The following is a 26,429-nucleotide window of genomic DNA, read 5'->3' on the forward strand; positions in this document are numbered from 1 at the left end:
AGAAAAAACAATCAAGGTTTTAAAAAAACAGCTCATTTAAATTACTTCAAATGTGTTACGAGATTGTCACCAACAATCTGACAATATCTGACATGAAGGAGAGGAGGGATCCAGAAGGTGTTAATGTGCTTGTTAGAAGGACTGCGCTTAGTATTTTTATTTTGGGTACTAGCTACCTTATAAATCAGCACTCCTTCCTAATATCACTCAACTTTGAAGTGGACATAATGACCTCTTCCCTAATTCCCTGTGATAATTTTTCTGTGTCTGCACAGTTGTCCTAGTGCAAGATTAGATGCTTTATGGATGAAGAGGTTGGTTGCTTGCTTGCTTGCTTGATTGAAGTGAGAGCTTAGTATGTTTATCTTCTTGCCATCCATTTTTTGTTAGGCTATGCTAATTATACAAATAGGTGGTCAGAGAGGGGATCATAAGGTGCAAAAAGGAGTTGACGTAATGAACGGATATAAAACAGTCAAAAAAGAAAGCCTGATATTTCAAGTCAACTTCTAACAGCATTCACATAAATGTATACATGCTTAGGGGAAGGGAAATAATAACCTGACTACTTGTCAAACTGAATTTGATCTAAAATGTATCCTATTGTCTTGCAAGGATGAGAAGGTGCATCGTAGGTTCAAGAGGTTCCTTCCCGTCCTGAGTTCCTCAGGCTTATCCTGAGGATCGAGGCTGGACCGAGTAATGAAGACTGAGGATAGTAAAACAAAGTAGAGAAATGCGCATCAGTTACTGCTCCAACAATTCAATCCACTTTGGTATTAGCGAATCACTTACTCTTTTTGCTGTCAGTTGAATGCCTGTAAGCTTCTTAAGAATCCAAGGTAAAGGTAATTGGTGTGAAAACCAGTGTGCTATTTTGGGTGTGGGCACAGTCCCAGTCCTCTTATAATGGCCTTTTAAAGTGTTTTAAATTGATAGATGTTGGATAGGAGCTGTGTATGTGTACAGGATTTAAGGGCTTTTTCTTGTTTCATTGCTTGAAAATCGAAGCTTGTTCTGAGAACACTCAGACCATTTCCGCAGCGGAGGTACATGTTAGTTCTTGGATCTCTTGCCCTTTGCAGCATGCGGAACATCTCAAAAGTAAAAACTGTGGAAACAGTTATGGACTCCAGAAAAAGGCTTTTACCTAAGTACTGTTTACTGTCATTATTCCCCTTTGCAGAGTCAAGTTCTGATGCTCAGCATTACTTTTGCCAAGGGAGAAGGCTAGTTGTATCATTTTGGCTTCTAGCATCTAAATATTTATACAGACTAGTTAATGTTCCTCTCACACGTAGTCACACTGTTTACTTCAACCTGCAGCTGCAGCAATCTAGGTGAAGCTGCCAGCCTCTGCAAGGGGACAGACGGGTGGTCGCTGCTCCATGGGCAGAGGGCTGCAGCCTTGGGAAGAGTGGAGAGAGCAGCAGCGGGAGGCAATAAAAACTTCTGTTGTTGATGTGGGGGCTCTCTGTCCCTGCCCTAATGTTCCCCACCAGCCTTTCTCCGGGAAGCTGGTTATACTGGTTGTTTGCACAGCGGTGGGGGATAGTGGATGTATCATAGTTTTCTTGCAGGAGGAGGATTTTCAGAAAATGCACAAAAGCTAACAATAGGTTCTGTGAAGGATGGAAATTGCAGTGAGAAAAAGCTTAAAATAGAAAAATGACAGACTTAAATTACTTTGACTTGGAACCTGTTTGTTTCCCCTCTAGTTATCCCAAGGTATTTGACCAACTTTTGTGCTGCTTGACTCTTGAGCTACATCTCCTCTCTTTGGAAAACCTCAGAATACTGGCATTAGCAAAACCATCCAAATAACCATACAAAATAATAAACAGGTAATTCTAACTGGTTGCATCAAATTGTTGTCATTGAGCAATGACTTCCCTCCCACCCCCAGTACTAATACCACTGATCTTGCAATAGCTAGAAATACGTTCCCTGTGCAGTAGAGAAGGACAGGGTTTGTCGGCAGGATTTGCCATCAGATTTGTTCCCTACCTTCTGCACTTGAACAGTGATGACTTTGAAAAACTATTTCTGATGCGTGGGTTAGGAATTTGGGGTGGCTCAGGGAGCAGTTTCTTTTTTATGATAGGTGGAGCATAATGAGAATATCCTGATAAACAGAAAGGATGACTGTGTATTAAATTAACTCTTTTTATAGCTTTATCTATCTATGTAGACTAAGCTTTCAGTTTGGAATAGGTGCCCTGAACTTTTTTTTAAAGCATCACTAACAATAAACATTGCTGTGGACAAATTTCCATATTCTTCTCTTTATATGCAAGTGGTGTACAAGCTTAAATAAAAATGTGAGAATAATACCATGATCACCAAAAGTCATTAAGTTACTTTTTAAAGTACCTGTTTTGTGGTGCTGCCGTAAGTTTTTTCTTCAGCCGTTAGTGTGTCCATCCAATTACCAACCTTGTCATGAAGCAGAAATTTATGCTGCTAAATATGGAATTTTAATGATCAATTTTGCAGGGTTTTGAGATTGATCTGTAAAAGTTACATCCTTATTCTTGCACAATCTCCTTCCATCTTCCAAGAAAATGTGAAGCCAAATGTACTAGGCATGTCTAAAATGCACGAAGCAGAAATTTGACTTTGCTTTTATAAGGATGTCAGAATGATCACTAAAATAAGCCTGTTTGTTAGTATTCTGAGTAACTATATACTCTTTTTAAAAATAGCAAAGATTTTGATGGAGATCAAATAGTGGTCAAAATGTTTTTGTTTCTATAACTGAGTTGTGAGAAGTTATTAATGCTGAGCAAGAAGGTGAAACCTAAATAATTTGTTACTTGGGAATTAACAGTTTTGCTAGGAAAGCTTAGCCGGACACCCTGTGTTCAAAAATTATTCATCCTTAAATAGTCAAAATTTCCTTTGCTGTTGCTTTAACTTCATAGCTTTGGAGGTATGACATGAAGGACACTGACATGGTTTACAGTTGAAATCCATTGATTATATTAAGGTAAACAACCACGGGGCTGCTGTGTTAACAGGCGCTCGGAGTCAGTAACAACATGAAGAGGAATATACCATCTGTGGTTGTGTGAAGTTTTGGGAAAAGTCAAAAGCTAGAGAAATACCGCAGCTGGAAGTTATTTACTCAAGTCTCTTCATATCACTATGGCAAAACTGTAAAACACTTTTTCTGGAAATGAAAAACAACTTGGTGTAAAGATGCTGATATTTGCGATCAGAGACAGGCAGTCAAACTCTTTCTCCGAGCAGCCGCCTTCTCGTCTGTCTCCCCAATAACCCTTCTCACTTCTTCCCCAGGCCTACCGTAATGGTCTTGTTTGGTATCAGCAAAGCTGCAAATGTGTATAGCTCTGAATAGGTAAAGGTTCTGTGCTGTCACTTCTACCACTGCCAGCTGTGGTACTATATGTTGGCTTTTCAACAGCAACAGAAGACTTAAAAGTGCTCTGGAAATGGAACATCAAAAGCATATGTCCACTTAAAACTGCTCTTTAACAGGGAGAGATGGGAAGGGGAGGGGGGGGAAGGATATTAATTTTGTGATTAATATGGTGGTCTGGAGACACAGAGTCCAAAGTCCCTGCTCTGTCACACGCTGCCTCTGTGAATTTAATTTCAATTTCTCTGTCTCTGTTTCCTCACTTGTCTGCTGGGCATAATGGCACTTTTCCTCCTGATGCCAAGTACATTAGCAGTAGAATATTTCACTTTGTGATGGGTTTGTAAGCAGAAATAAGTAGGCAGATTACCATATTTTTTAAAAACTGCATAGGAAGAAAATGGATGTAGTCTTTCATACTGGACCTGAAGGAGTGACCTTTTTTTTTCTTTTGAGTTTGTGGTCTGTTTTCATGAATCCTATTAAATTATTTGCCTAAGTATTCTGGACTGATTTTTTACAAGTTAATTAGAATGCCAGCATGCTCTAATACTATGTAATGGAGAATTAATAACAATTAAGAATTGTTACTTCTGTTGTACAGCAAGACACAACAAAAATTTAAATCAGACCCCAAAGCCAAAGCGCAAACTTGCTGCAAAGCGCACAGAGCCTAGGGAGGCAATCTGTGAAACTGAGTTCCTGGCTTTTCTTGGTACAGTGTTTCCAAAAGCTGCAAGTACTTAGTGTTTGGCATACCTACATGTTTGGGGGAGGCTCTTCAGCGCTCTGTGAATGCCTTTGCTACTTTGAGATTATATTGCTAGCAGACTGGGCTCTGGGGATGTCATCTTTAAAAGCACAGCAAAACTGCACAGGGTGCAATTCACTTGCCATTAAATCTGTTAATGTGCTCTCTAAAGGAAGGACCGTAACGGCTGCGCTCGTTGGCTGGCGCTGCCTGTTAATTATTTCCAGAATTTACTGTTTTGGAGTTTCCTGCCCTGGTAGTCGCATGTCTGCCCAGCCACCTCCCCCCCGTTTCAGGCTGTGCTGGTCAGAGGTGCTGCTCTTCAGCTGGGCTTAGCAGCCAGGAGCAGCTGCCTCGTACAGCTCCCCAGGAGGATGGGGAAAGCCCCCAAACTCCTTGCAGATCAACTGAGGTTAATTAAAGACATTTATGAAGCTGCCTACAATCAATGGCAGACTGCCCAAAGTTGATTAGAAAAAACCAAGAGGGTACTATTACCTTCAAGTAGGACAGAATGATACAAGGAAGCTCTGCTGACAGACTCATTAAAATGAGTGGGTGTTTTAGTTTTTGAGGGTTCTGGGCAGGGGGGAAGGGGGTGTCTGTTTTGTTTTTTAACAGAATCACAGACTGGTTGAGGTTGGCAGGCACCTCTGGAGGTCATCTTGTCCAACCCCCAGCTCAAGCAGGGCCACTGAGAGCTGGTTGTCCAGACAGCTGTGGAATATCTCCAAGGTCAGAGATTCCACAACCTCCCCGGACAACCTGTGCCAGTGCTCGATTACCCTCACAGTGAAAAAGTGTTCCCTGATGTTCAGAGGGAACCTCCTGCGTTTCAGGTTGTGCCCATTGCCCCTGGTCCTGTCCCTGGGCACCACTAAAGAGCCTGGCTCTGTCCTCTTTGTACCCTCCCTTTTCAGGTATTAATATACACAGGTGAGATCCCCCCGAGCCTTCTCTTCCCCAGGCTGAACAGTCCCAGCTCACTCAGCCTGCCCTCCTAAGAAAGATGCTGCACTCCCTTAATCACCTTAGTGGCCCTTTGCTGGACTCTCTCCAGTATGTCCACGTCTCTTGTGTACTGGGGAGCCCAGAACTGGACCCAGCTCTCCAGGAGTGGCCTCAGCAGTGCTGAGTAGAGCGGAAGGATCACCTCCCCCTCTTCTGGCATACCATCCCTTCCCTTTTCCAGGCATATCCTTTATTTCCCTCTTTATACAGAAACGTACTCCCTGTGATGCTGGAATTTTGCTATGTTTGGATTCCTAAATTTGTGAAGCAAAACCACACTGTGCCAAGGAGCAAATAAACAAACAAAAAAAAGCCAACAGTCTGATGTCTCTGTGTTTTTACAGTTGTAGCTCTGTCCAGAACCATGCTTGGGGCACAGCCATCAAATATCTTTTGTGAATTATAGTCCCAAAAGTTTATATTCTTTTCCTGGTCCTAATGGATACTGAAGTAGATGTACTCCACATGCATGTAGTTCAAATTTCTTTCTGATGTCTATTCACTTGTACCTGCCTACGCTGATTTTCACCAGCTTAACGTATTCCCTGAGTGTATTGTCTTCTGGGAGCCGTACAGAGACCTCCTTAATCCCGGCAGTCAAATATTTGCATTTTTTTCATTTTACCACACCACTTCCTTGTTCTGATACTAGGGATGGTGATGGGTGGTGATACAGATAGCTTAATAATCCTGCATTTTCTATAATGCTCTTTTCATTTGTCTGTCAGTCGCTGAAACTCCTATGGTTTGGAACGAGATTGCTTCTCTCCAAGTAAAGCAGGGCCTTCAGGTTTGGCAGCTCTGGTGTTGAAGGTCGCTTATTTGTATTTACTTTCTAAAAAAAGGCAGCTGAACCTGAGCGAGGTGCTGGCCTTTTCCCACGTGGTTGCTTATTAGTACGGTTCCATTTTTAAATAATCCTGACTGAAAATGGAATCTTGCTCTGGCAGATACTCACCTGAACCTATTTGGCGCCTTAAGGTGAGGGGACAGCTCTCTTGCTAGAAATAATACAATGCCACGCAACCGCATGTAAGAAATAGTAAAAATACCTGGAATTGTTTTGACAGCAATTTTCTGTTCTGCAAAAAAACACAGGAACAGACACTCTCCAGCACCTGCTCCTCTGTTTTTTACAATACTCTCTGTTTTATCTACACCCCTGGGTGCTTCGCCCTCCGATTTGTCATCACTACCTTGGTGACGTTAAAAAAAAATAATTATCTCAAAGTATTTTTAGGGGAAAAACCCCAACCAACCAACCAGTAACTTTGCAGGGCTCCTCCGGGATTTCCTTCCCCAAGCGCTGACAGAAGCCGCGCGTACCCCGTTTCACTTCTTCCAGCCCCCCAGACCCCACGGGAATTAACCGAGAGGCCACCCCCGGGACCTAAATCCCTCACATTTAGCGGAGATTTCACATTTAGCGGAGATTTTCCTTTTTTTTTACCAGAGGGGAGGTGTGTGAGGCGGAGGCGGGAACCGAGAGAGAGAGAGAGAGAAGAGGGGGGGCGGGCGGAGCCCGCCTGCGGCACGCGGCGGCCGAGCGCGCCCCCTGGCGGCGGCGGCGGCTGTGGCGGCGGCCGCCCAGCGCCATTACCGTGGCCCGGCGTGGCTCCTCACAGCGGGAGCGGCGGGAACCGGCGGGATGTTGGGGATAGCGGCGGCGGGGATGACCTGTAACAGGTAGGAGAGACGTGAGGGCCGCCCGTCCCGTCCCGTCCCGTCCCGTCCCGCCTCCCGCGGCGGGCGGCGCTTTGTCTCAGCGCGGCCCGGCCGCTGTCACCGGCCGCCCCCCCCCTTCGCCTCAGCTCCCCCGGTACCCCGGGGAAGGCGCTTCGCCCCCTTCCCCACACACCCCCCCCCCCCCGGGCAGCACCGCGGCCGTGCAGAACCGGGGACGGTGGGCAGGAGCACGGCAGAATTCCGTTCTCTCTTCCACCGCCCACTCGGGGCTCCGTTCCCCGCGGGGAGCCTTGCTGCGGCAAGTCGGAGGTAACGCACAAAACTCAAAATAAAAAAAAAAAATTAAAAAAAAAAGAGTTTGGAAGGGTTTCGTGCCCTTTGCGTTAAAAGGCGTCCTTTCCCGAGGGAGGGGGGGTGTTTTAAATTCGGGGTGCTAAACCGCCTCGGGTGTTTTTGCGGTGAGATTTCGTGTAGTTTTGTGCCTGTCCCGCAATTACGGAGTAGTCGTATCGTAGGGAAAGGTTAACAGGGATGGGATACGGAAAGCAAAAGCCCAGCGTTTCAAAGCCTCACCCGCTGTCGCTGTTTCTTGGGGAAGAAACGTCCCTAATGAGCGCGTTTGGCAAATGTTGCACTAATATGTCGAAACCTGGGGTCGAGGGAAGGGAAGAGGAGCGACTTCGTAGCTGCCTTGGGCCGCAGGTTCAGGACGACCGCTGGCATGCAGACTTTAGCCCCGCTAAAAACTGCCTTATCTTTCCCGCACCTGATTTCTACCACAGACTCCTCCAGCTCTGCACCACGGCTTCGGAGAAAAGCCCTGGCACCAGCAAAGTCAAACCGAGTCGGGGCTACCGCGGTGGCACCCTGGGCCGGCATGTGGCGGGGTGGACTGCCGAGCCAGCTCCGCTCCCGGGGTCAGCGTCCCAATGGCCCTGAGGCAAGACGGGGGGGGGAAGGCGGCAGGATCTTGCTAGCCTTGACCAGCTTTAGCAGCCGTGTGCTGAGAAAAAGATGATAACGTGATTGGGATGTCCATGTGTATTAAAGGTAACTGGTTTTTCTTCAGCCGTTCCAAAAGCCGCTTGCTTTCTCAGCGGGCGATGATGGGTGTTTCCAGGCCAGGCTTCTTTCTGCGTTCCCAAAAGCGGCCGAGTTGTCAGTATTTGTGCTGTGAGTGTCGGTCTCCTGCAACTGCAAGGATGTGCTTGTCGTTTGGCCCCGCACAGGTGTTTCGGCTCCAGTGCAGAGCCTGCCTCTCTGGGTAAATAGAGCAGTTATGTATTTGACATCTCTTCTGCTGAAGTTTTTGGGGAGCAGGCCAGCTGCGCTGCTGGTACACGCCTCCCAGGATGCAAACTAGGCTACACCCCTGGCACAGCGAGAAATTTTGGGACAAAGTCAGGCTAGAGCCTATGCTTGCAGAAAGTTGCTGAGATGAAGTAGCAGAGCGCTCTGGTGGGAGCCCACCTCCCTCAAAGCTGTCTGGGGGGCAGCTCCTTCAAGCGCAAAACGCACGCAGTGCATCCTGCAGCGGGCAAGTGGGTGGCCGGCACGTCCAGGGAAGCATCCCGGGGGTAAGGCCAGTGGCTCGAGCATCCTTCCCTGGCAGTGGGGACGAGCCCTGCTGCCTCCCGGCAGAGCAAATCCTCCTGCAGCTGAGAGAGTCAGCCTGGCGTCCTGCCACTGCTGCTGCCCTCTGAATATGAACTGCTCACCCAGCAAGGGCTGGATGTGGGGTCCCTCTGTGCCTCTCTTCTCACTGCTTTTTTGGGGGGTGCATCATTGTATCGAGGAAAAGGGACAGTGGTGAAGGATGTGAAGGTGCTGTGCGGTTGATTTCTTGCAGAAGCGTGGCAGGAGGGACCAGAGGGAGCTGCTGTCCAGGGCAGGGAGGGTGGCTCGCCTGGCTGCGGGGTCAGGTTCTTCGGAGAAACCAGTTGCAGGACTTCTGGCTGAGGGGGTTTTTCTTTAGACGATTCCAGTCCGTTGAGGTCAAAAGAAAATGAAAGGGCAAGGTTTGTGTAAGATACATTTCCATTTAGTGAAATGCAAGGAGAGGAAATTAAAAATTGGTGTGTTTTCTTGTTTTGATTCTTTGGAACACTAGAAATGCAAATGTTTCGTTCGAGCCCACTTTTTAACAAAATACAAGGTGATCTCAAAGGCTTCCGCAGGCTGAAACTCCTGAGGGATTTCAGATATTGACTTTTTGCTCTGATTTACAGAGTTTAAATAATCTGAGTTTTGGGGAAGAAAACAAAAAAGGAAAGAATGACTTGAGGTCTCTCTCCAGATTCGGTACACGGAGGAGCAGCAGACATCTGGTCAGCAGGTACGCACATGAGGTTTGTTTTCATCCTAGGAAATACTCTTCTTTTTAACTTTGGTGGGTTTTTTTTCCCCTCCACTTTATAGAGGCTTTTTAAACTCGAGTCGCTGCTGCGGCTTTTGTTTTGCAATTCAAGGAACTTGCAGGCTGGGGCTGTAACCTGAACGCCTGTTACCCAAGGCACAGCCATCTCGCTCATCATCACACTGGGAGATCAGACTCTGCCCTGGAGGAGAGGGGTTTGGGCAGGGAGGGTTGTGCAGCCTGCCCTGTAGCTGGGTCGGTGCTGGGTAGTGGTCTGTCATTCAGGATTGCTGGACATGCTGCTTGGGGCTGCAACGCCCGCTTGGTTCATAAGTGTCCTCTGAGTTTTGTGGGCAGCTTTTCCAGCTGGTTGTGCTGAAGTCATCTTGTGTTATCATTGGAATAAGTTTCTTATGTGGTTCAGAGAAAACATTAGCTTGCAATTCAGAACCGTTATTATCTTAAGCCTTTGTAGTTTCCTAGCACAAACTTAAGTTTTTCTTTGTAGCAATAAATACAGGCCAGCATGCAGTAAAATACTGAACCAAGCAAGCTCCTCTTTATGCAAAGCATAACTACATTTGAAAAACTAGCAGAGACTGTTTGAATTTTCAGCTCTTGTTCTGCTGTGGACTGTGAAGCTCAAAAATGTGGGCAATTCGTAGTGTTACTGGCTTTGATAGGCGACTCCATAAATAAGAAGCTAAATGTGATGCTGCAGTTCGATCTCAGTTGTAATGCACGAGTCTTCTTCTTAGAACTGGCTCCATACAGTCACTGCAGGGGAACCGTTAATGGCCCACAATATACAGAGGATAGTTTGCATAGTTAACAAATTCTTTTTGAAGTCGCAATAAAATATTTATTGTTGAAGCACTTAAGGCAGGCTTTTCAGCTCCTGCAATTGTGGCTTCCTGCTAAGTGTGTTAGGTTAGACATCCTGATTCCTCTGTGTGGTGTTCTCTTCCAAAGCCCCGTTTACAGGTTTTTCACTCCGTCGCATAATGCAGTCTCTTACTGCTTTTCAATGTAGGGAGGCTTTAACTACTAGCTGTGCTAAAAGCAGCTTGTTAGTTGGTGGGGAAATGACTCATGTCAGGTCCTTCCATGATGGCGGGTGCTGATGACAAGGAAAATCAAACTGACAGTCACGTTTTGATAGCCAAAGCCTTCCCTTGTATAAGCTATCCATAGCATGAATCAAGCAGCCATGTACGTGGTCTGCTGTCCTCGTCGTTTTAGCGATGTGTAACAGTGCACGTCACCCTTACAGCTTGTGCGGAAGCGCTGGTGTGGAGGCAGAAGGGGTGAAAGGATGGGAAGGCCCTAATTCAATCTGACAATTAGAGACGACGTAGCAGGGGACTGTGCCCTGGGGTTAATACTTTTCTTCAAATTAGGACACTCCTTTGCAATTACTTCAGCATTTCCCTTCCTGCAGTGTCTGAGTCTTTATGAAAATGCTTACTTATGCTTTTTAAGCAGATGGAAGGGAAAAAGAAGTCAAGATACTGTAATTTCCTTGGTTGGTTTTGTGTACCCTAGTAACCCTTTATGCAAAACAATTTGGTGAATTTGTCTGAGTGCCTGGAGACTGTTGGCAAGGTGCAGGGGGCAGAAGCTGACGGTGTGCCCAGTGACAAACTATTTATGGGCAAAGCGGACCTCTTGTCTGCAGTCTGAAACCACGTTCCTGTGCAAAAATGGCATAGTCTGGAGTATCTTAGGATGCATGAAAAATAGCGTTACAGCAAGGCCAGCACCCAGGATGAGGTTTTATGCTCTGTATTTTTCATATTAATTGCTTTTCCTTATACTTTAAATAAGAAGTCCTTGAATTCCAGCTCTGATCATCTTTTTTTTTCATCACTTTTAACTCATTAAAAAACCCCACCAGCCCCTTCTACAGAAATTGGTAAGAAGGTGACTCCTAAGTCACTTGTTGCATTTAGGGTTGTTTCAATCACTGCTTGCATTAAATAGTTTCGAGAACGGAGAACACACTGGTGATGGGCTTTTGATTGAGTAAAACCTAAACTGGTGGAAACAGTAGAGTTAAAACCTTGGGGTTTATTGCTTACATCATGAATGGGGAGTCAGTGTGGATAATCTGAGAAACTAAGGCAACGTAAGGATTTTATGAATGTTTCCTGGGTGGCCCGGGGAAGCTGCTGTGCTCAGACTTATGAGGGTTTTCTGTATTAATATATTGTTTTAGTGTAGTTGGGGGCACTGGGAAAGACCACAGCAAAGCAATGCAGCAACGCCAGCAAATATTTGGGAGGCAACAACATGGCACAGTGGCTCCTGTCCAGACCCCACGCTGACGTGCAACAGCTGTGGGATTGATGTGGGGAGAGAAAACCACACAGAGAAATAGTTTCAAATCCGCCTTGAGGGGGAAAGGGGACCTCGACGCTTTGCAAGGACTCTTTACGGGGGGCTTGGCTATCCCCGCTGGGGCTGGGTGCTGCCTGGCAGGGGCGAGGGACCGGCTGCCAGCCTCTCGCCTTCTGGAGCATCCCCAAGTCGTCCCTCGGTGTCTCCTGGCACGCTCCACCTCTGATCTGGGAATGAAAAATACAGCTTGGCAGGCGGGGTGGCATGGCCTGCCAGCGGGTGTTGTCGGGGAGGGGGGAAGGCAGCCCCTGCAGATTCAGGGCTGAATCAGCACGGCAGCCTCCGCTCGCAAAACCCCCTGGTTTTGGTGAATCGTCCGTCGTGATGAAACGCTTGCAGATGGGCACATATTTCAGTTTGTAGCTTTGCAGATGAACAGCGTGTGCTTCTGAACTGCTTTGGTAGCAGGACAGACTTGTGTTTCGTGGCAGAGAGACCAACATTTGTGCTGGATTAAGTGATTTATTTTTGCCAGGGTCTGCTGGTAAGTGGGCCGAGATTCACTCGGCAGCGATCATCTCCCAGACCCAGCTCTGGCCAGTGTCACAAAGCAGGACAGTCCATCTCTGGGCCATGCCAAGGCAGCTGCTCTTCCCACAGGCGGCAATTACAGAGACATTTTAATTAAGCATGCGGTTGTGCTACAGCTGACCGGGGTGACCCGCACGTTCCCGTCTCCCAACTTCTCTTGTGCCAGCACCGGGGACCTGAGCCAGCTGAAAACCCATGGTAAGAGAGATTGGTAGATATATAGATTTAAAACTGAATTTGTCTCCATCTGGATCAATTCCTTGATCTTGTGAGTGGCAGTAATGTCGGGGAGTAGGGTGGGAAGGGATGTGGGAAAGGTGGAAATAGCCATTTCGGCAGAAGCATGGATTTGTGCCTGGGTCGTGTACCCATCGCCTCGGAGAGCGGTGTTAAAGGTGGGGGGTCCTGTGAGGAGGTGCTGAGGATGTAAAGGAGGAGGGAGCCGTGTCTGGTGGTGGTCTGGGTTGGGGCTGGGGACCGTTTGCGGCCATCCTGGGTGGGATGTCGGGAAGGGGCATGTCCACGCTCCATTGCACTGGAAGAGGCATCACCTGCCTGCAGGTTGTTGAAGGAGGATCGCCTGGGCAATTTTGCTTGCTGCTGTTGAAAGCACGCTTGAGTATGTTCTCGCTGCAGCTTGTCCCCTCCTACAGCCCTGCCTGAAGGGAAACCAGCCCAGCAGTGGTTTTGTCATGGTTGTCACGGAAGTAGCTTGCAGAAATTCACCTTCAGAGGATTCGGAGGAAGGACACCCCGTGTCCCGTCGCCGTGACACGTAGGGTATAGTTAGAAGGGGTGACACATAAATAGAGAATATAGAGAATAGCTACACATCAATGCCTGTTTAAGTCTACCTAACGTTTGTTGGCACGACACGACTTCATGATCTGAAGGTGCCCAGGGACTCACTTCACCCATTGCTTCCAGGTCCCCAGAGGAACTGGATGCTGTTTATACCCACTTGTACTGTTGAGTTAAAAAAAAAAATGGAGCGAGAGCTGGGCCTGTGAGCTCTTGCAAGCTGACTCCCGCCGTGCAGAGATGCAGCTGCGGGAGAGCCAAGGCACGCGTGGCTGCTCGCTTTTCTTCTCAAGCGCTGTACGGTGGAGACAAGGCAAGCTGCTGTGGGAAGGGGCTTGATGGGAGCTGTCGGTGAGCTTCCCCGGGACTGAAAGGAGAAGGGCAGGAACCTCCCGAGTGCGATGTTTCTGTAGTACTTTAAACATCCCAGAAAAAAAAAAAAGGTTTTTTTCTGCCTCCTGTCTTTCCTTTTCTGAGTATTTGCAGTTGCAAGAGAGGCCGTATTCTGTTTAGATGAAAAAGGAATCGAAGCAGATCATTTTAAAGCTGCTGCTGTGAAGAAAAAGCTCACTTCCGAAATCTTTGTTCCAGCATTTACATTTTTTTCCTTTTTGTTAGCCAGCCTCAGGAAATGAGAACATTCTTTTGGCTTTCCGTGCCTGAGTCACATCTTTTATATATATCTATATATATAAAAATATGTTAAAACATCTGGAGATGTTTGTTTCGGAGAGGTGCTTGTTTTGTATTTATTAGGGTATCTGAGCTTTAAATGTTTGTACACAGTTGGATGTTTCCAGAGTTTCCCATACTTCTCTGGTTACAAGGATATATATATATATGTTTCTGTCAGAAAAGCCGAGGGAAATGTGCTGATAAGCTAGGGAATATACAAAGAAGTAAAAGTAGAGCCTTTAAAGAAAGTGAGAATTTGCTATTTCTTTCAAAAATTAAACTACTGAAGAGGTTGTTTAATGTGAGTTCCGTCCAAATATGTAGCTCTTTAATGTTTACCAAGTATTTATTTAAAAAAAAAAAAGTGTGAGGAAAATCCCAGTAGCTCTTCTCTTGTTCTTTTTTTTTAAAAAAAAAAAAAAAAGGAAAAGGAAGTCATTAAAAGCTCATTATACCCATCTCTGCCATTCAGCAAGCTGACACCGGGCTCTGGCAGTGCTCTGGGTGTCGCAGTGGGGTCTCGCTGCCTCCCTCCGTCCTCCCACCGGGGTCACACGGGGATCGTGAGACTTTGCTTTAAAAGGAAAAAAAAAAAAAATCCATTTAGTTTAACCAAAGGCCAAATATTTAACTTTGGCGGGGGAGGTGGTGGGATTTAGGAGAACGAATAAAATTTCTGCCCTTGGTTGTTTAACGTAGCTGCACCGAAAATGATGGGAGACCGGGGACGGCGGGCACCGGGGGGGTCCCGTGCAAGAAGGGATGGTGAGATGGCGACGGGGCACGAGGGAAAGGTTCTCCCAAGGGTCTCCATCCGCCACGGCCACGTGGCATCCGGGTGTTCACGCCGGCTTCTGCTCCCACAGCTCCCACTGAAATGCCCTCGAGTTTATGGCTCAGATAAGAAACCTCTTGCTGATCAAATATTTTGATTGCACCCTGGCCTTCCTGTTAGCTGCTTTGATCTTTTCTTGTCAGTGGATTATAGTGGACTTTAAAAAAAGTCTTGCGTGTTGAAATAGTTGTATAAATACAGTCCTCGGGGTAGTTGTTATTTAGAAAAGTACTTATCTCCCGGAAGAAAATCTACCTCCTTTTGCCCCTTCAGTGTGCTTGTTTGCCATTGTGCATCAAAGAAGTGTGATTTCTGTAATTATGTCAAAGAATAGCAGCTTATTGTTAATTGTTTGAAATAATGTAAAGGCCGGTGGGGCTTATTCTTTTGGCTGATTTCCTGCTTGTTCAAACACTGAAGAACGGTTTCAGGTTCGCATTTAAAAAAAAAAAAAAAAAGAAATATAAAAGAAACCCGTAGAACCAGGACAGTCTCTGGGGGAAACTGATGGGCTCGCAGCCCTGGGATGAATCCCCCTCTGTTGAAATCTCCAGCAGTCACAATTTCTCTTTTTGCAAAGAGAAAAGGCTGCCCTTTTCCCCGGGCATCCTGTTCGCGTGACGTCCCTCATGAAATGGCATCGCTCAGCCCTCCTCGATGCCAGCACGCTGGGAGCTGGATGTCTTCAGGCGGTGGCACAAAGGCAGAGTTTAGCTTTGGGGCAGCAAGGGGATGAGCTGTGCCATAGCTTTGCAGTCAAACAAAGCAAGGGAGGAGGGATAAAATATGCCGGTGGCTATGTACGGTGTAAGCCCAAAGGTCAGAGTTTCCAGCCTTCGTCTGAAAGCCAAGTTTTCCTTATTGTCACATGTAAGATGGGAACGATCACCGTGAGCTCTCCAGTGGGTCCTGGAGAGGGTCCGAGGGTTTTCAGCGTTGGGGCTGTGTTTGATGCCCCCGGCTCTGGCTGGATCAGTGCAGATCCCAGCACTGTTCTCAAGGGAAGGCGGGAGGCTCCTCCGTGTCGGCTCACATCCGAGGCAAACCTCACCCAGCAGACACAGCTCTTCAGACCCATCCCTTCCCCAGCCTGCATTTAAATTTACTGCTGGACCAGGGCTTCGTTTTGAAAAGTACAGGTAAAATGAAGTGTCGGGTGTTAACGACGCTGCTTCATTTTGACGCGGGTGAAGCTCTTTGTGCTTGTGATTGCTTAGCTGATAACGCTGCAAGGGGGAAATAATTTGGATTTCTTCTGTCGAACTGAATCTGAGTCACAAATGTGAAAATCAATATTTTTATTATTACCATGCAGAGACGGGTAAACAGTACAGTTAAGAGGAACCTTGACATTACCCTTGGGAAAATTACTAGAACATGATAAAATGGCAGAGGACCGAGGAAGAGTAATATTGCATTATTGCTTAGGTTTCATGAGAAAGCTTTCTGCTCACCTTGGGCTATTTATTCATTTATAAATAGGTTTGTGAACCTGTATTTAAGAGAGACATTCAAGGAGTTTAATGCTGTTGCATGGTATCGATGTCTTTTCAGAGCAGTTTCAGCATGGACAGATTCCCAAGGTAGGCAGAATTACAAAATGAGCATTTTGTGTCATTTGAGGTAAAATTGGTTTAGCCATTTTTACCTGATGGGTTTTGATAATGTGTGGCTGAGTAGCTGTGTAGTGGTTTGACTGACTTAATGGATTTTCTGTTAAGTCCATAAATGCACAGTTTAAAATGTGCAGCAGTTACTTCCATGCACGTACAAAAATAAGCGCCGGAGTCCGCAGAAGGGAAGTGATGGGGACTATGCTGGGTTTTAAGTCTCTAGGTGCCCAGCAAAGCCACCACGGCCGTTGCAGCCATCACTTGGACGAGTTGCGTGGTGGCAACGTGGCGTTGGGAGGTCTTCTGGGGGGAGAAAGGCTCCATCCTGCCGGAGGAGGAACCACGCCACTGCGAGCTGTCTTCTGGCATCCCACCTGTGTAGGCATGAAGGATGTTGATGGTACTAATGTCAAGCGGAGGATTTTTCTTTCCTATGTTGAGTAATACTCCTTGTTTGGTTTGCATTACAGGTATTTACCAGTTCCCCCTGCCACAGTGGGGGGAGAATATAATTAAAAACTGCTGAGTCCAGATTTTCTAACTCATCATTAATTCCTTTTCATGAAAGCATGTGCAGAATGAGCAGGGCCTTAATTCCAGTTTAAAAGGTTTTTCACCAATCTTGGAAAAACTAAGTTATCCACTCTGTCTTCATGGTTTAAATAATAAAGTTCTTGTAGCTTGTCTTGGGGATGCAAGAGAGAGGCAGGGTCTACCTGAAATACTTAGAAGGAAAATCTTTGTTCATCACACTAAAAATACTTTGCTCTGCATTCTACGGAAATATCTAAAGTTCATCTAAAGTTCATGTGTATCTAAAGTTCAATAAGCCAAAGATAAAGTGTTTGTGTCATCAATATCTAGTATTTCAGATTGTAGTGCTGAACGTTTCGTTAATGCTTGAGTGGAAATGTTGCAAGGATGTTAATGGAATTGCATTTACTGAAAACTTTGTTTCATTTGCTTTTTTCCTTATGATATTAATAGAAGTCAGGAAAGACAAGGAGCTCATAATATTTGTCTCAAATATTCTTATCTTGAAGAGAACATTAAAAATTTACAGAAAGGACATACTTGTTTTTCAGAAATTCATAAACAGTGAAATGTATCTAAGTAAAAACAATTGGATTAATTTATTTAGTCGGAAGACAATATAGTCCCAATTACACAGAGCACTTGAGTTAAATTCCTGAGTTCACTCGGGTCACATTACAAGTTTAAATTTACATTTCCTTGGAGCCAAGAGCTCAAGTGCATGGAGCTGGCAGGACGCACAAACCCAGTAACAGCGCCTGGGTTCACCCTCGTCGTCTGGGGCTCACGTGAAGGTTAAACTGCATCTGTGCTACTGTATTCTCTTTATAGGCTTTCTTAAGAGATAGAATCATAGAATCATTTAGGTTGGAAAAGACCCTTAAGATCATCAAGTCCAACTGTTGACCTAACACTGCCAAGTCCACCACTAAACCATGTCCCTAAGCGCCATGTCTACATGTCTTTTAAATACCTCCCGGGATGGTGACTCCACCACTTCACTGGGCAGCTTGTTCCAATGCTTGAGATACCTATGTCATGGCATGTGAAGCATTTAAACCAACCAAACAGGTAAAAGAATGGCAGGAGAAAATGTAGTTTGGTTTTTTGTTTTGTTTTGTTTTAAGTGATTCTGCCATAAATTATTCCACAGCTTTGTTCATTGTGTACAAGCAGGTGCTGCAATAGGGTGTTGTCTCCAAAACATTACTAGCAATTGCCTGGTCAGGTGTATAAACAAACACAGGATACCCCTACTGAAGTCTTTCTTCCAAAGCAAGAAATGCATCAACAAGAATTGCTAATGTTTTAAAACCTCAGTGGATGATGGCACAGCATCAAAAGCACTGTGGCAAGGGACACTCTGTTTCTGCACACATTGTCATGGCTGGCATTTTTCTCCCTGGATGCTGGGAAGTTGTAACTGCCCCTCAGCAGGATGATGCTGCCTGTACCCGAAGAGAAGCTGGTGGTGGAGCACGGCGCAGCTAGGGGAGGCTTGCAAAACTGCTGCTCAGTGAGTGATAAAAGTCACAGCCGTCATCTCCAGACCCTCCTGCCAGGCCTATCCCAATGGGCTTCATGCACTGAAATGCAAAATTTGCTCCTTATATGTAAGAAAGGAGTTGAGGGAAACAGTGGCAGTGTCTGGGGACGTCCAAACATAAGGCAGCGGTTGGCAGCCCGCACAGTGCTGCGGGTGTGGGAACCCTCCTGGCAACCTCCCCGGGTGGCGATGCCACCTCTCCTGTCTTTTCTCAGCACAGCAAGAATTGTTTTTTAGAATCATAGAATATCTCGAGTTGGAAGGGATGGTAAGGATCATCGAGTCCAACTGGGACTCAGCTGGGAAGTTCGTCCTGGCCCTGATCCTTATCTGTGTACCTCATCATCTTAAATTACCTTACCGTGGCACACTAGGATGTTTAATTTTCTAACTGCTCTGGCATATCCTGTTGCTTTGCTTCTGTAAATATGCATTTTCTGTGCTAACAAATCTCTGCGTTTGCAGAGGACGTCTTCAATGCTTCATCAACCCAAACCACAGCAGCGGCTTTCTTTTCCTCTTTAGCACCCAGGCACGAGGCCGTGCTTTGAACCGATTGCACTAATAACTTGTGTACGGCGGGGAGAAGAGAGCAAACTGCAGCTGAAGTCAGGAATTGTTTGCTCATTCATTAGTTATGAGGAGCCAAACTGAGGTCATTTCTAGCTAGCTGGCCAACGTGCTACTGCTTGCTTCTCTTGAGCTCTCCCTGCAGAGTCGCTGTCTGCATCGCCTTTCTGGCTCTATCTTTTGGGAGCTGAGGCCAGCAACCCAGGGAGGATGAAGATTAAATTGCCCCACAATTTTTTCTTTCCAGGAATACAGGAGCGTTTTCTAAGAATACAGAAGTGTCTTCTATAGGGGAAGAAATGTGTCCACCTCTCAAAGTTGGAGGAGTGTGATTCAAAAAGCGGGTTTCCATGTCAAGAGGGAAATTAAATGGACCACCAGCTGCATTTAGCATTTTTTTTAAATAGAGCAGCTTTTGCAGGGGTATTTTAAAATGTGGGGGTTACTTCCTTTTTTGTTGCTTGACAGTGATATGAAAATACCTGAGGAACAGGTTTTAAGAGTATCCCCCCTTTCCCCCCCCCCCCCATTTTATTTCTTATTTATTTTTAACTCTAAAAATGTCAGTGTTGTCTTCCCTGACTCCTATATCTGGAACATTTGGGGCATGCTTGTTGGGAATGGCTATCAATTTGTCCTGGTACAAAACCATCTGTGAACAAGCCCTAAAGTTTTACTGTGACATCCCACTTGCTGTTGCTGTTGTCATGTTAACAGCTTTTCAGTCAGATCAGAGTTTTGTAGCTTAGACAGGAACTGAACTTCTAATGGAGAAAATAAAACTCCCCAAAAAGGAAAAAAAAAAAGAAAAAAGTTTCGATTAAAAAATGGTTGTCCCGATTTATCTTTTTGCCAGCTTCTATAATAAAGCTTGAAATGATTACCCATCAGAAATACAGGTGATTTTTCCTTACTCAGAATCAAGTTCCTTTCAGATCTGCAGGGGGTGTATCATTAACTTCAATAAAAATAGATTAGTGGAGCTTTGCGACAATTCCCCCAGACTGCATGTATATAAATAGAAAATTCTGCACCAGTTTAAGGTAGTATTTGATTATCTTCTGCATGTCATTAGGAATGCAGAAATACCTCAAGCCGTATGTTTGATCACTCGTTTAATGTTTCTGATAACATGTGCAAATGCTAGAGGTTAGCATGATTAACTGATTCGGTGCCAATGGGTTACAGCAAGTCCTTCCCAATTCTCCTCGAAGCCAACTGAAATTCTGTTGTTCTGTTTAATGGGGCTTGGTTTAGACTCAGGGGTTTGTAAGTGGAACATTTAGGGCCAAATAAGACAAAATACCTGTTAATACTTGGAAAATAATTCAGTCGGCTTTAAGACCTTGCTTCTGTGTCTGAGGTATACAGATGAAACTATTGCTGTTTTGAGTTAGTTTTGTCTGGATGGTACAGTAAGGTCAGTCTCGTAACAGTTACAGCTTGGGAGGATATTTTCCTAATCTATCGTTTCTCATATTTAAAGAAGAGCAGCTGCTTGTTTGATAAATGAGTATGGCATGCCTACCCAGGGTCACATCCCTGTGCCTTCAGTTGAAGTTGTCGTAGGTTGGATTTTACACCTAGCAAAGTATACTTTGTGTAATTTATGTCTTGCTTAGAAGTAGTAACTAAGGCTTTCAGCTTTTATTTCATACAAAAGACCTGAATTTAATTAAAGAGTGATCATTGTACTATATGACCCTGTAGTTTTACTTACAGTGTTTTTCAACAGATCTTGGCAACGCCCTTTCATTGCCGTAATTGGGTTCGCATAGTTGGCAAACGGTCATGCAAATGTAAATGTGAGGAAGAAAATGAAAGTCCAGATCCGCAGGCTATGAAAAGCGAGTCAGAGCAGGTCTGCTTGCTCAGAAGGTCGGCACCCAAATGACAGTTCAGTTTCAGTCTTATACAGCAGAGTGTTAAGAAGTTGTGCATTAACCCAGCGTACTGCTAACTGGTATGCTTTAATTTACATTTTTAGCCCAGTAGCCACTTGGCTGATGACCTGCACATCGTTGTCTCGGCTTTGGTGCAAACAAAACGGTTATGGATGGGTAAGCGAGAAGGAGGTTCCTGTTCACGGGAGCCTTCACGGATCCTTGGACGAGCTCGGGGCGGGGGCGAATTTTACAGGTTTGGGTTGGCAGCGGAGTTACTACTGCGAGTGAGTGGGAGTGAGGAGGGGTTGCAGCTGGTGGGACTGCGAGCTGTGGGGCTCCTGGTGACCTGCCTGTGAGCCGGACCCTGCCTCCGGCAGAGGTGAGGTCCGGGTGATCTCCTGGGCACGCGTGGGTCCAGTTTGAGGAGCCGTGTTTTGCGGTAGTTAAATTTTGACAAAGCCAGAACTCCCCTTCAAGAAAGGGAGAGCAGGGGAGAGGTGCTGCACCTTGTAGCAGTGGTTAGTGAACGGAACGCGAATAAAACAGCAGCAGGGAAGATGGCATTTATACATCAGCTTGGTCAAGGGGATTTTAATCACATACGGTGCACCCCGCAAGCAGCAGGGCTCTGAAACACCTGTGGCCAGGCACTTCGGTACTGGAGAGGGTAAAGAAGGAAGGAGGGTGAAGATAATGCTTACAGTGTCTAAGTCACTGTGGTTTCTAAGGTGCCTGGGGTATCTGTACCACTTGCTCAATGTTTCTTGTCTTACTTGGCATTATACCAGTACTTTTAAGTGACATTAGGAGCAGCACATTGGGATTTAATGGTAAAAACAGGATTTCTGTTCATTTGGTATCATCCCCCACTCCCTTGTGAACCAGATTTGATTCTGGATGACAGTAATGGTTTATCCATTAAGTTGCTGAAACCATAATCAGTGTGTGTGTGTGTGTGTGTGTGTGTGTGTGTTGCATTGCATTTGTGTTCCTGATTAATTTATGCTGCTGATTTCTGCTGAATGCAGAGCACCAGATTGGGCTGCTCAGAGCTACCTGTTATCATCTCCTCTATAAATACGTGTGGAAAAGCCAACTTCTGAAGGGGATAGTTGCAAGGCAATGTTAGAACAGAAGATTTGCCATCCTGGCAGCAACAGTGGCACCTAAATGTGGTATTAAACAGATGCTTGGACTACTTTTGCTTCCTCTCTGCAGTATTCCCATTGTAGCATCCCCAAAGGCGAGGGGGTGGGAGAGGAAGCGCTTTGATTACAAGGATTGCTAAAAGCCAACAAAATGAGGGAGATGTCTCTGCTGCACGGGGATTTTTAGAAAGGTCTCCTTCCCCCAGGCTTGTTTTGTGGCCATGTGGTCTTCAGCAGGAGCAGGGCACAGCAGTGCCTTGGTCTGTCGTGGTCTCTGCTCTCAGCTCGGGTCCTGCTGCCTCGAACAGGGCAGTGGTGGGTCCAGCCTCGCAGGTGTGATGATGGCAGCAGCGGGAAGATTTAGCTGTGGGAGCAGAGGAGGAAAGGATCTTCCGAAAATTGACTTGACCAGCTTCGAGTCCATACGCTGGTCGGTGTTTCAGCTGCATCGCTGGGCAGAGGGTTGGGTGAAAATCCAGGAGCTCCTCGCTGCTTTGCGGGAGGGATGCCAGATCTCACTCAGCCTCTCCCCAAGCACTCCTGAAGAGTAGCAGACGACTGACCACAAAGAAGTGGTGTCTATTTTAGAGGTTTAAAAACTTGGGTTTTGCCCAGTAATTGGAAAAAACTGCCTAGCTTCATACTTACTACAAGTTATCTATCCTCTAATCCTTTTCTGAGGGAGGGTTATAATGGTGATGCTCTCTGATGGGTCATCCAGGTGGGAATCCAGACTTTTAAATTTCTAGAGCATGTTGTGCGTGGCCTCGACTTTTGAAATGTTGCCACAAGAGTACAGGCTGGCATTTCTAGGTATGTTTTATTCCAGTTAACAGTATTGGCAGATTTCACTTATGCTATAAGCAACTTGATTCCTATCCTGGTTTCTGAAACAAAAAATTGCGGGTGATGTTCAGGGACACACATTATGGGTAAGATAAGTGTAGCTTAGCGCTGGGCTCACAGCCATGTACGATGCTGCTCAGTGGGACAAATGTGGTCAGGCACAGGCGCTAACAGGTATCTGCACAGAATTGGGCAGAGCACACCGCGCGGAGTTACTGGAGTTTATGCCACCTGTGGGAAGTCTGGTGATAACTTCATGTTAGTAGGTTTTATACCAGGAGAGGTCACCTGCCAATATTTTTTAAAAATATCTGATGTGGGTAGGAGGGTTCATGGTGGATTGGTACTCAGCACCATGCTGCTGCAGCATGTTTGATCCCGCCTGAGAAGCTGTGAAGCGGGCTATGCATAAACTGTGTCTCTGAACTGCGATTTCAAGGAGATGGCAGCTTGCTGAAGGTCAGGGAGCAGTGCCACGAATGGTATACAGTTTTGGTTTTTTTTAATTCTTATTGTTTGTTTTGGAAAAAGAGAGCTTAAAAGTAAACACACACAAGCAGCAAACTAAGGAAGCCTTTGCTTTGCCAAATGTCTTGCTCGTAAGAACATCAGCAATGCGATGCTCTTGAACTGGCATCTATCTCCTGCCTTGGGGGGAAAAAACAGTCTCTGTTGTTCCTTAGTGGTGTCTGTTTTACAAATCCTTTGTTTTTATACCCTCAGTTATAGGTTGATTGGACCGATTATTCTGTATTTGGGAAGGTGCCTTTGAGCAGCCTAAGCATACATTAATAATGATTGGCCTGAGGGTAAAGCAACCTCCTCCCCCCCGAGTAGAGGATGCTGCTCTGCACCCAGAAGCACGGCGTTCTCCTCCAGCTCCTGTCCGGAGGGTGACGGTGGCATAGCACAGTCCCTGCAGTAACATTCAACCCTCCCTTTGGGTAGGTGTGTGGCATGGTTGGCCTATATACATTCCTTAAAATTTTATTAAAAGTATGCATTTCTGTTGTACTTCATTCAAGTACAAATGATGTATTAATGAAGGTCTCCATAACTGAAAGGAATTCAGTGGGAAATCCTGTGGCTGATCTGACCCCAAGGAAAGTTTTCTCTTCATTTGTCTTTCTTCTCTTTTGCCTCTTCCTTTCAGTATCTAATTGCTGTTCTGTGGTTCCTGGCACTGGTGGTTAAAGCTGAGGGCCGATTTCATTTTTGTTTTTAATTTCTTTTGGCATCTGTAGGCTGAATGTCAGGACATAGAAAGACCAGAATTTAAAGGAACTTTGGGCCACTTCTGTCATGTTCTTTGTGGAAATCAGATTTAATTTCAAGTTTTAGGTACAGTATAGTTTAAGATGATTTAAATCTGGATAATTTAAAAGCTGCTTTTCTGTAATAATTCCAGGAAGAGAAGGCACTGGGTGACGAGCCCCATTTTGGGGAATGCTGAGCATCTGAAGGCATTCTCATTCATCTCAGCAGAAGTGCAGATACATTTCCCTAACCAGCTTTCTGAAGGTGCTCGCTCCCCTTGGTCTCACTTCCATTTCACATAAAGTATTTCATATAATACCAGTGTATATCATCTTCTCTGGCTGTATGACTGTCTTGAATCCATTTACTGGAATTCCTGTGCCTTTTTTTCAAGCATTTACTGCTAACCACTAATAAATCTGGAACATATTGGGACTTGGTGGGATGTTGGACTTTCCAGCATGAAACTTCATTGTTTCCCATTAGAGGCTGCGGCTGGCAATTGCCTTCTCCTCCCTCCCACCCTCGGTCGTCTGAAGTCCTCTCTTACTGCACCAGCTTTTTCCACCCGAGCTGTCCCTGCTCATTGCCACCTCCGTCCCCCCATTCCCACGGGTGTCTCTTCCCAGGGTGGTCCTGCTGGAAAATGTGCCCGCAGTTGCTCCTGTGCAGCAGGGCAGAAGGCTCCTGGCACAGGCTCCTGCAAATCCCATCTGAACTGCTTCATCTGCAATGACTGCAAGAAGTTTTAAGTAACTTGAAATGGCTCAGAAGAACAGCCGGGGGCCCAGCCTGAAAGATAAGATTTGAAATGAATTAGAGTACATGCCTGACATCACATCTTTTACTGAATTCTCATTTTCACCCATCTTTTTTTTTTCCTTCATTTTAAGCATTTAGGATGAGAAGTGTCTTTTTGCATTTCTGTAACTGCCTGGGATATTTTGAAGCTCTTACATAAACAAAAAGTAGTAAAAAATGTGTCTCTTAAATCTCTTGCTGTCGCAGATGCCAGCATTAAGTAGCGGGTTTCATCGGCCACAGTCTGGCCGACTGTCTCTTCCCAAGTTTTATGCCCACAGTCACATGGGAAGGAAAAATGACAAAAGGTGTCTGCTTTTCTCCCAACTGTCCCTGCTCACAGGTCGCAGCGTGGCAGAGCTGTAACCCCCCCAGTGATGGGGTGGTACCCGGGGCGAGATGGGAGCCGGGTGTGTGGGAGATGCTGCGGGGAGCTGGACTCATCACGGCCGAGCTGCCAAGCGCCGTTTTGTCTTGGGTTGTTGGTTGTTTTTATAAATAAAAACTTCCTCTGTGGGTTTTTTTTCCCCAAAGTTGAGGGAACCCAAAGCATTTTTCCATGTGTGGTTTCAGATGAAAATGCTTTTCTTCCTCTTTTTTTCTGTCTGTCAAAAGAACTAGTGGAAAATTTTTTTAGTATTATTCAAAGACCTTTATTTTTTTTCCTCTAGGCTTACTCTTTACTTTGGACTGATGCCTCATTTTTCAGTAGCAGATCAGAGCTACCAAAAAAGATGTCTGCTAGACAAGCAAAGTAACTTTTTAAAGATTAACTTGGTACTCTTTTCATACATCAAGATTGATAATTGTATGTTATTGGCATTGCCATGATCTAAAAATGGTAGTAAAATAAAAATGCTTTGAGCTGGCAGTTTTTTGCTGTCCTGAATGAATTCTGTTATGGGCTGTGTTCAAAATAACTTCGCATCCTTGCAGCTCTGTATTACTTAGAAAGCAAGAAAGTAAATTTTGGAAGTAACTTCTTTCTGGTATTGGAATATCTAGTACACAAAATTAGTGTTTACTTTTTTGTTAGGCACAACATCTGGGGATTTCAGTTTCTTCTGCTAAATCTTATGTTCAAATTAGGGTGGTGATGGTTATTCTGAAAGAAGCACATCAGCGTTTTTTGGAGCTGTATGGCAGCAGTAGTTTCAAATGAGTTCCAGGTTAAAGCACATTTCCTTCTAGGGCTTATGTTTTCCTCATCTATTCCTGTCATTATTATAAATGTGTAACTTATTGTAAGAGAAGGAATTAAGGGAAAAAATAAGCATATAATTCTAATACAAGTTCTGGTACTGCCCTCATTCTTCTACATTTGCCCTATTTTCCACACAAGTAAGAGAGACCTGTGACCTGTACCTTACCTCACACCTGATATTAATGTTTATATTTATTTATATGCTGCGTACTTGATGTGCTACTGAACTTCATGACTTGCTGTTTTTATAGCAGTTAGAAGTAAATGGAAGTAGAAATGGGAATGCCTGTTGTCAAAGGAAGCAGAAATGATGTGCCAAAAAACCACTGCAGATTAGTACTGACTTTAGACCTCTGTTTTTAACTGTTTGTTAAGGGTACGCCATGAGAGTAATACTTCATCTGAACATAATTATTTATATGTATAACACACTTCATATGCAATCCATATTTAGATTGCTTTTAGGATCCCTGTGAATGTTACTTCTTCACATTCTTTCATGAAGGGTGTGTGTCCACAGAGCCTTTAAAAATTACTTTTAAGGGAAAAAATTCCTGAGAAATACCACACCCTCTTGCTCCAAAGAAGCCTTCCAC

At 45.3% G+C, this 26,429-nt stretch overlaps 1 protein-coding gene across 4 annotated transcripts in view; it reads left to right on the plus strand.

Annotated features, from left to right (window-relative positions):
* The first annotated feature begins 6,683 nt into the window (after positions 1-6,683).
* Positions 6,684-26,429, plus strand: part of LIMS1 (LIM zinc finger domain containing 1) — a 73,991-nt gene continuing 54,245 nt past the window's right edge. Inside the window, exons 1-2 of one of the 4 annotated variants that reach the window (XM_069770169.1) lie at positions 6,702-6,830; positions 9,059-9,165. Coding sequence is in view for 1 of the 4 variants with exons in the window: in XM_069770168.1 (XP_069626269.1) it covers positions 6,793-6,830 (38 nt within the window). In the remaining 3 variants the exon portion in view is untranslated. Of the gene's footprint in view, positions 6,831-7,033; positions 7,140-9,058; positions 9,166-11,940; positions 12,316-26,429 lie in introns of those variants that run through there. The other 3 variants (XM_069770168.1, XM_069770171.1, XM_069770170.1) reach the window with 3 other exon arrangements.

Source organism: Haliaeetus albicilla, chromosome 25 (genome assembly GCF_947461875.1).
Source record: "Haliaeetus albicilla chromosome 25, bHalAlb1.1, whole genome shotgun sequence".
Classification (NCBI taxonomy): domain Eukaryota; kingdom Metazoa; phylum Chordata; class Aves; order Accipitriformes; family Accipitridae; genus Haliaeetus; species Haliaeetus albicilla.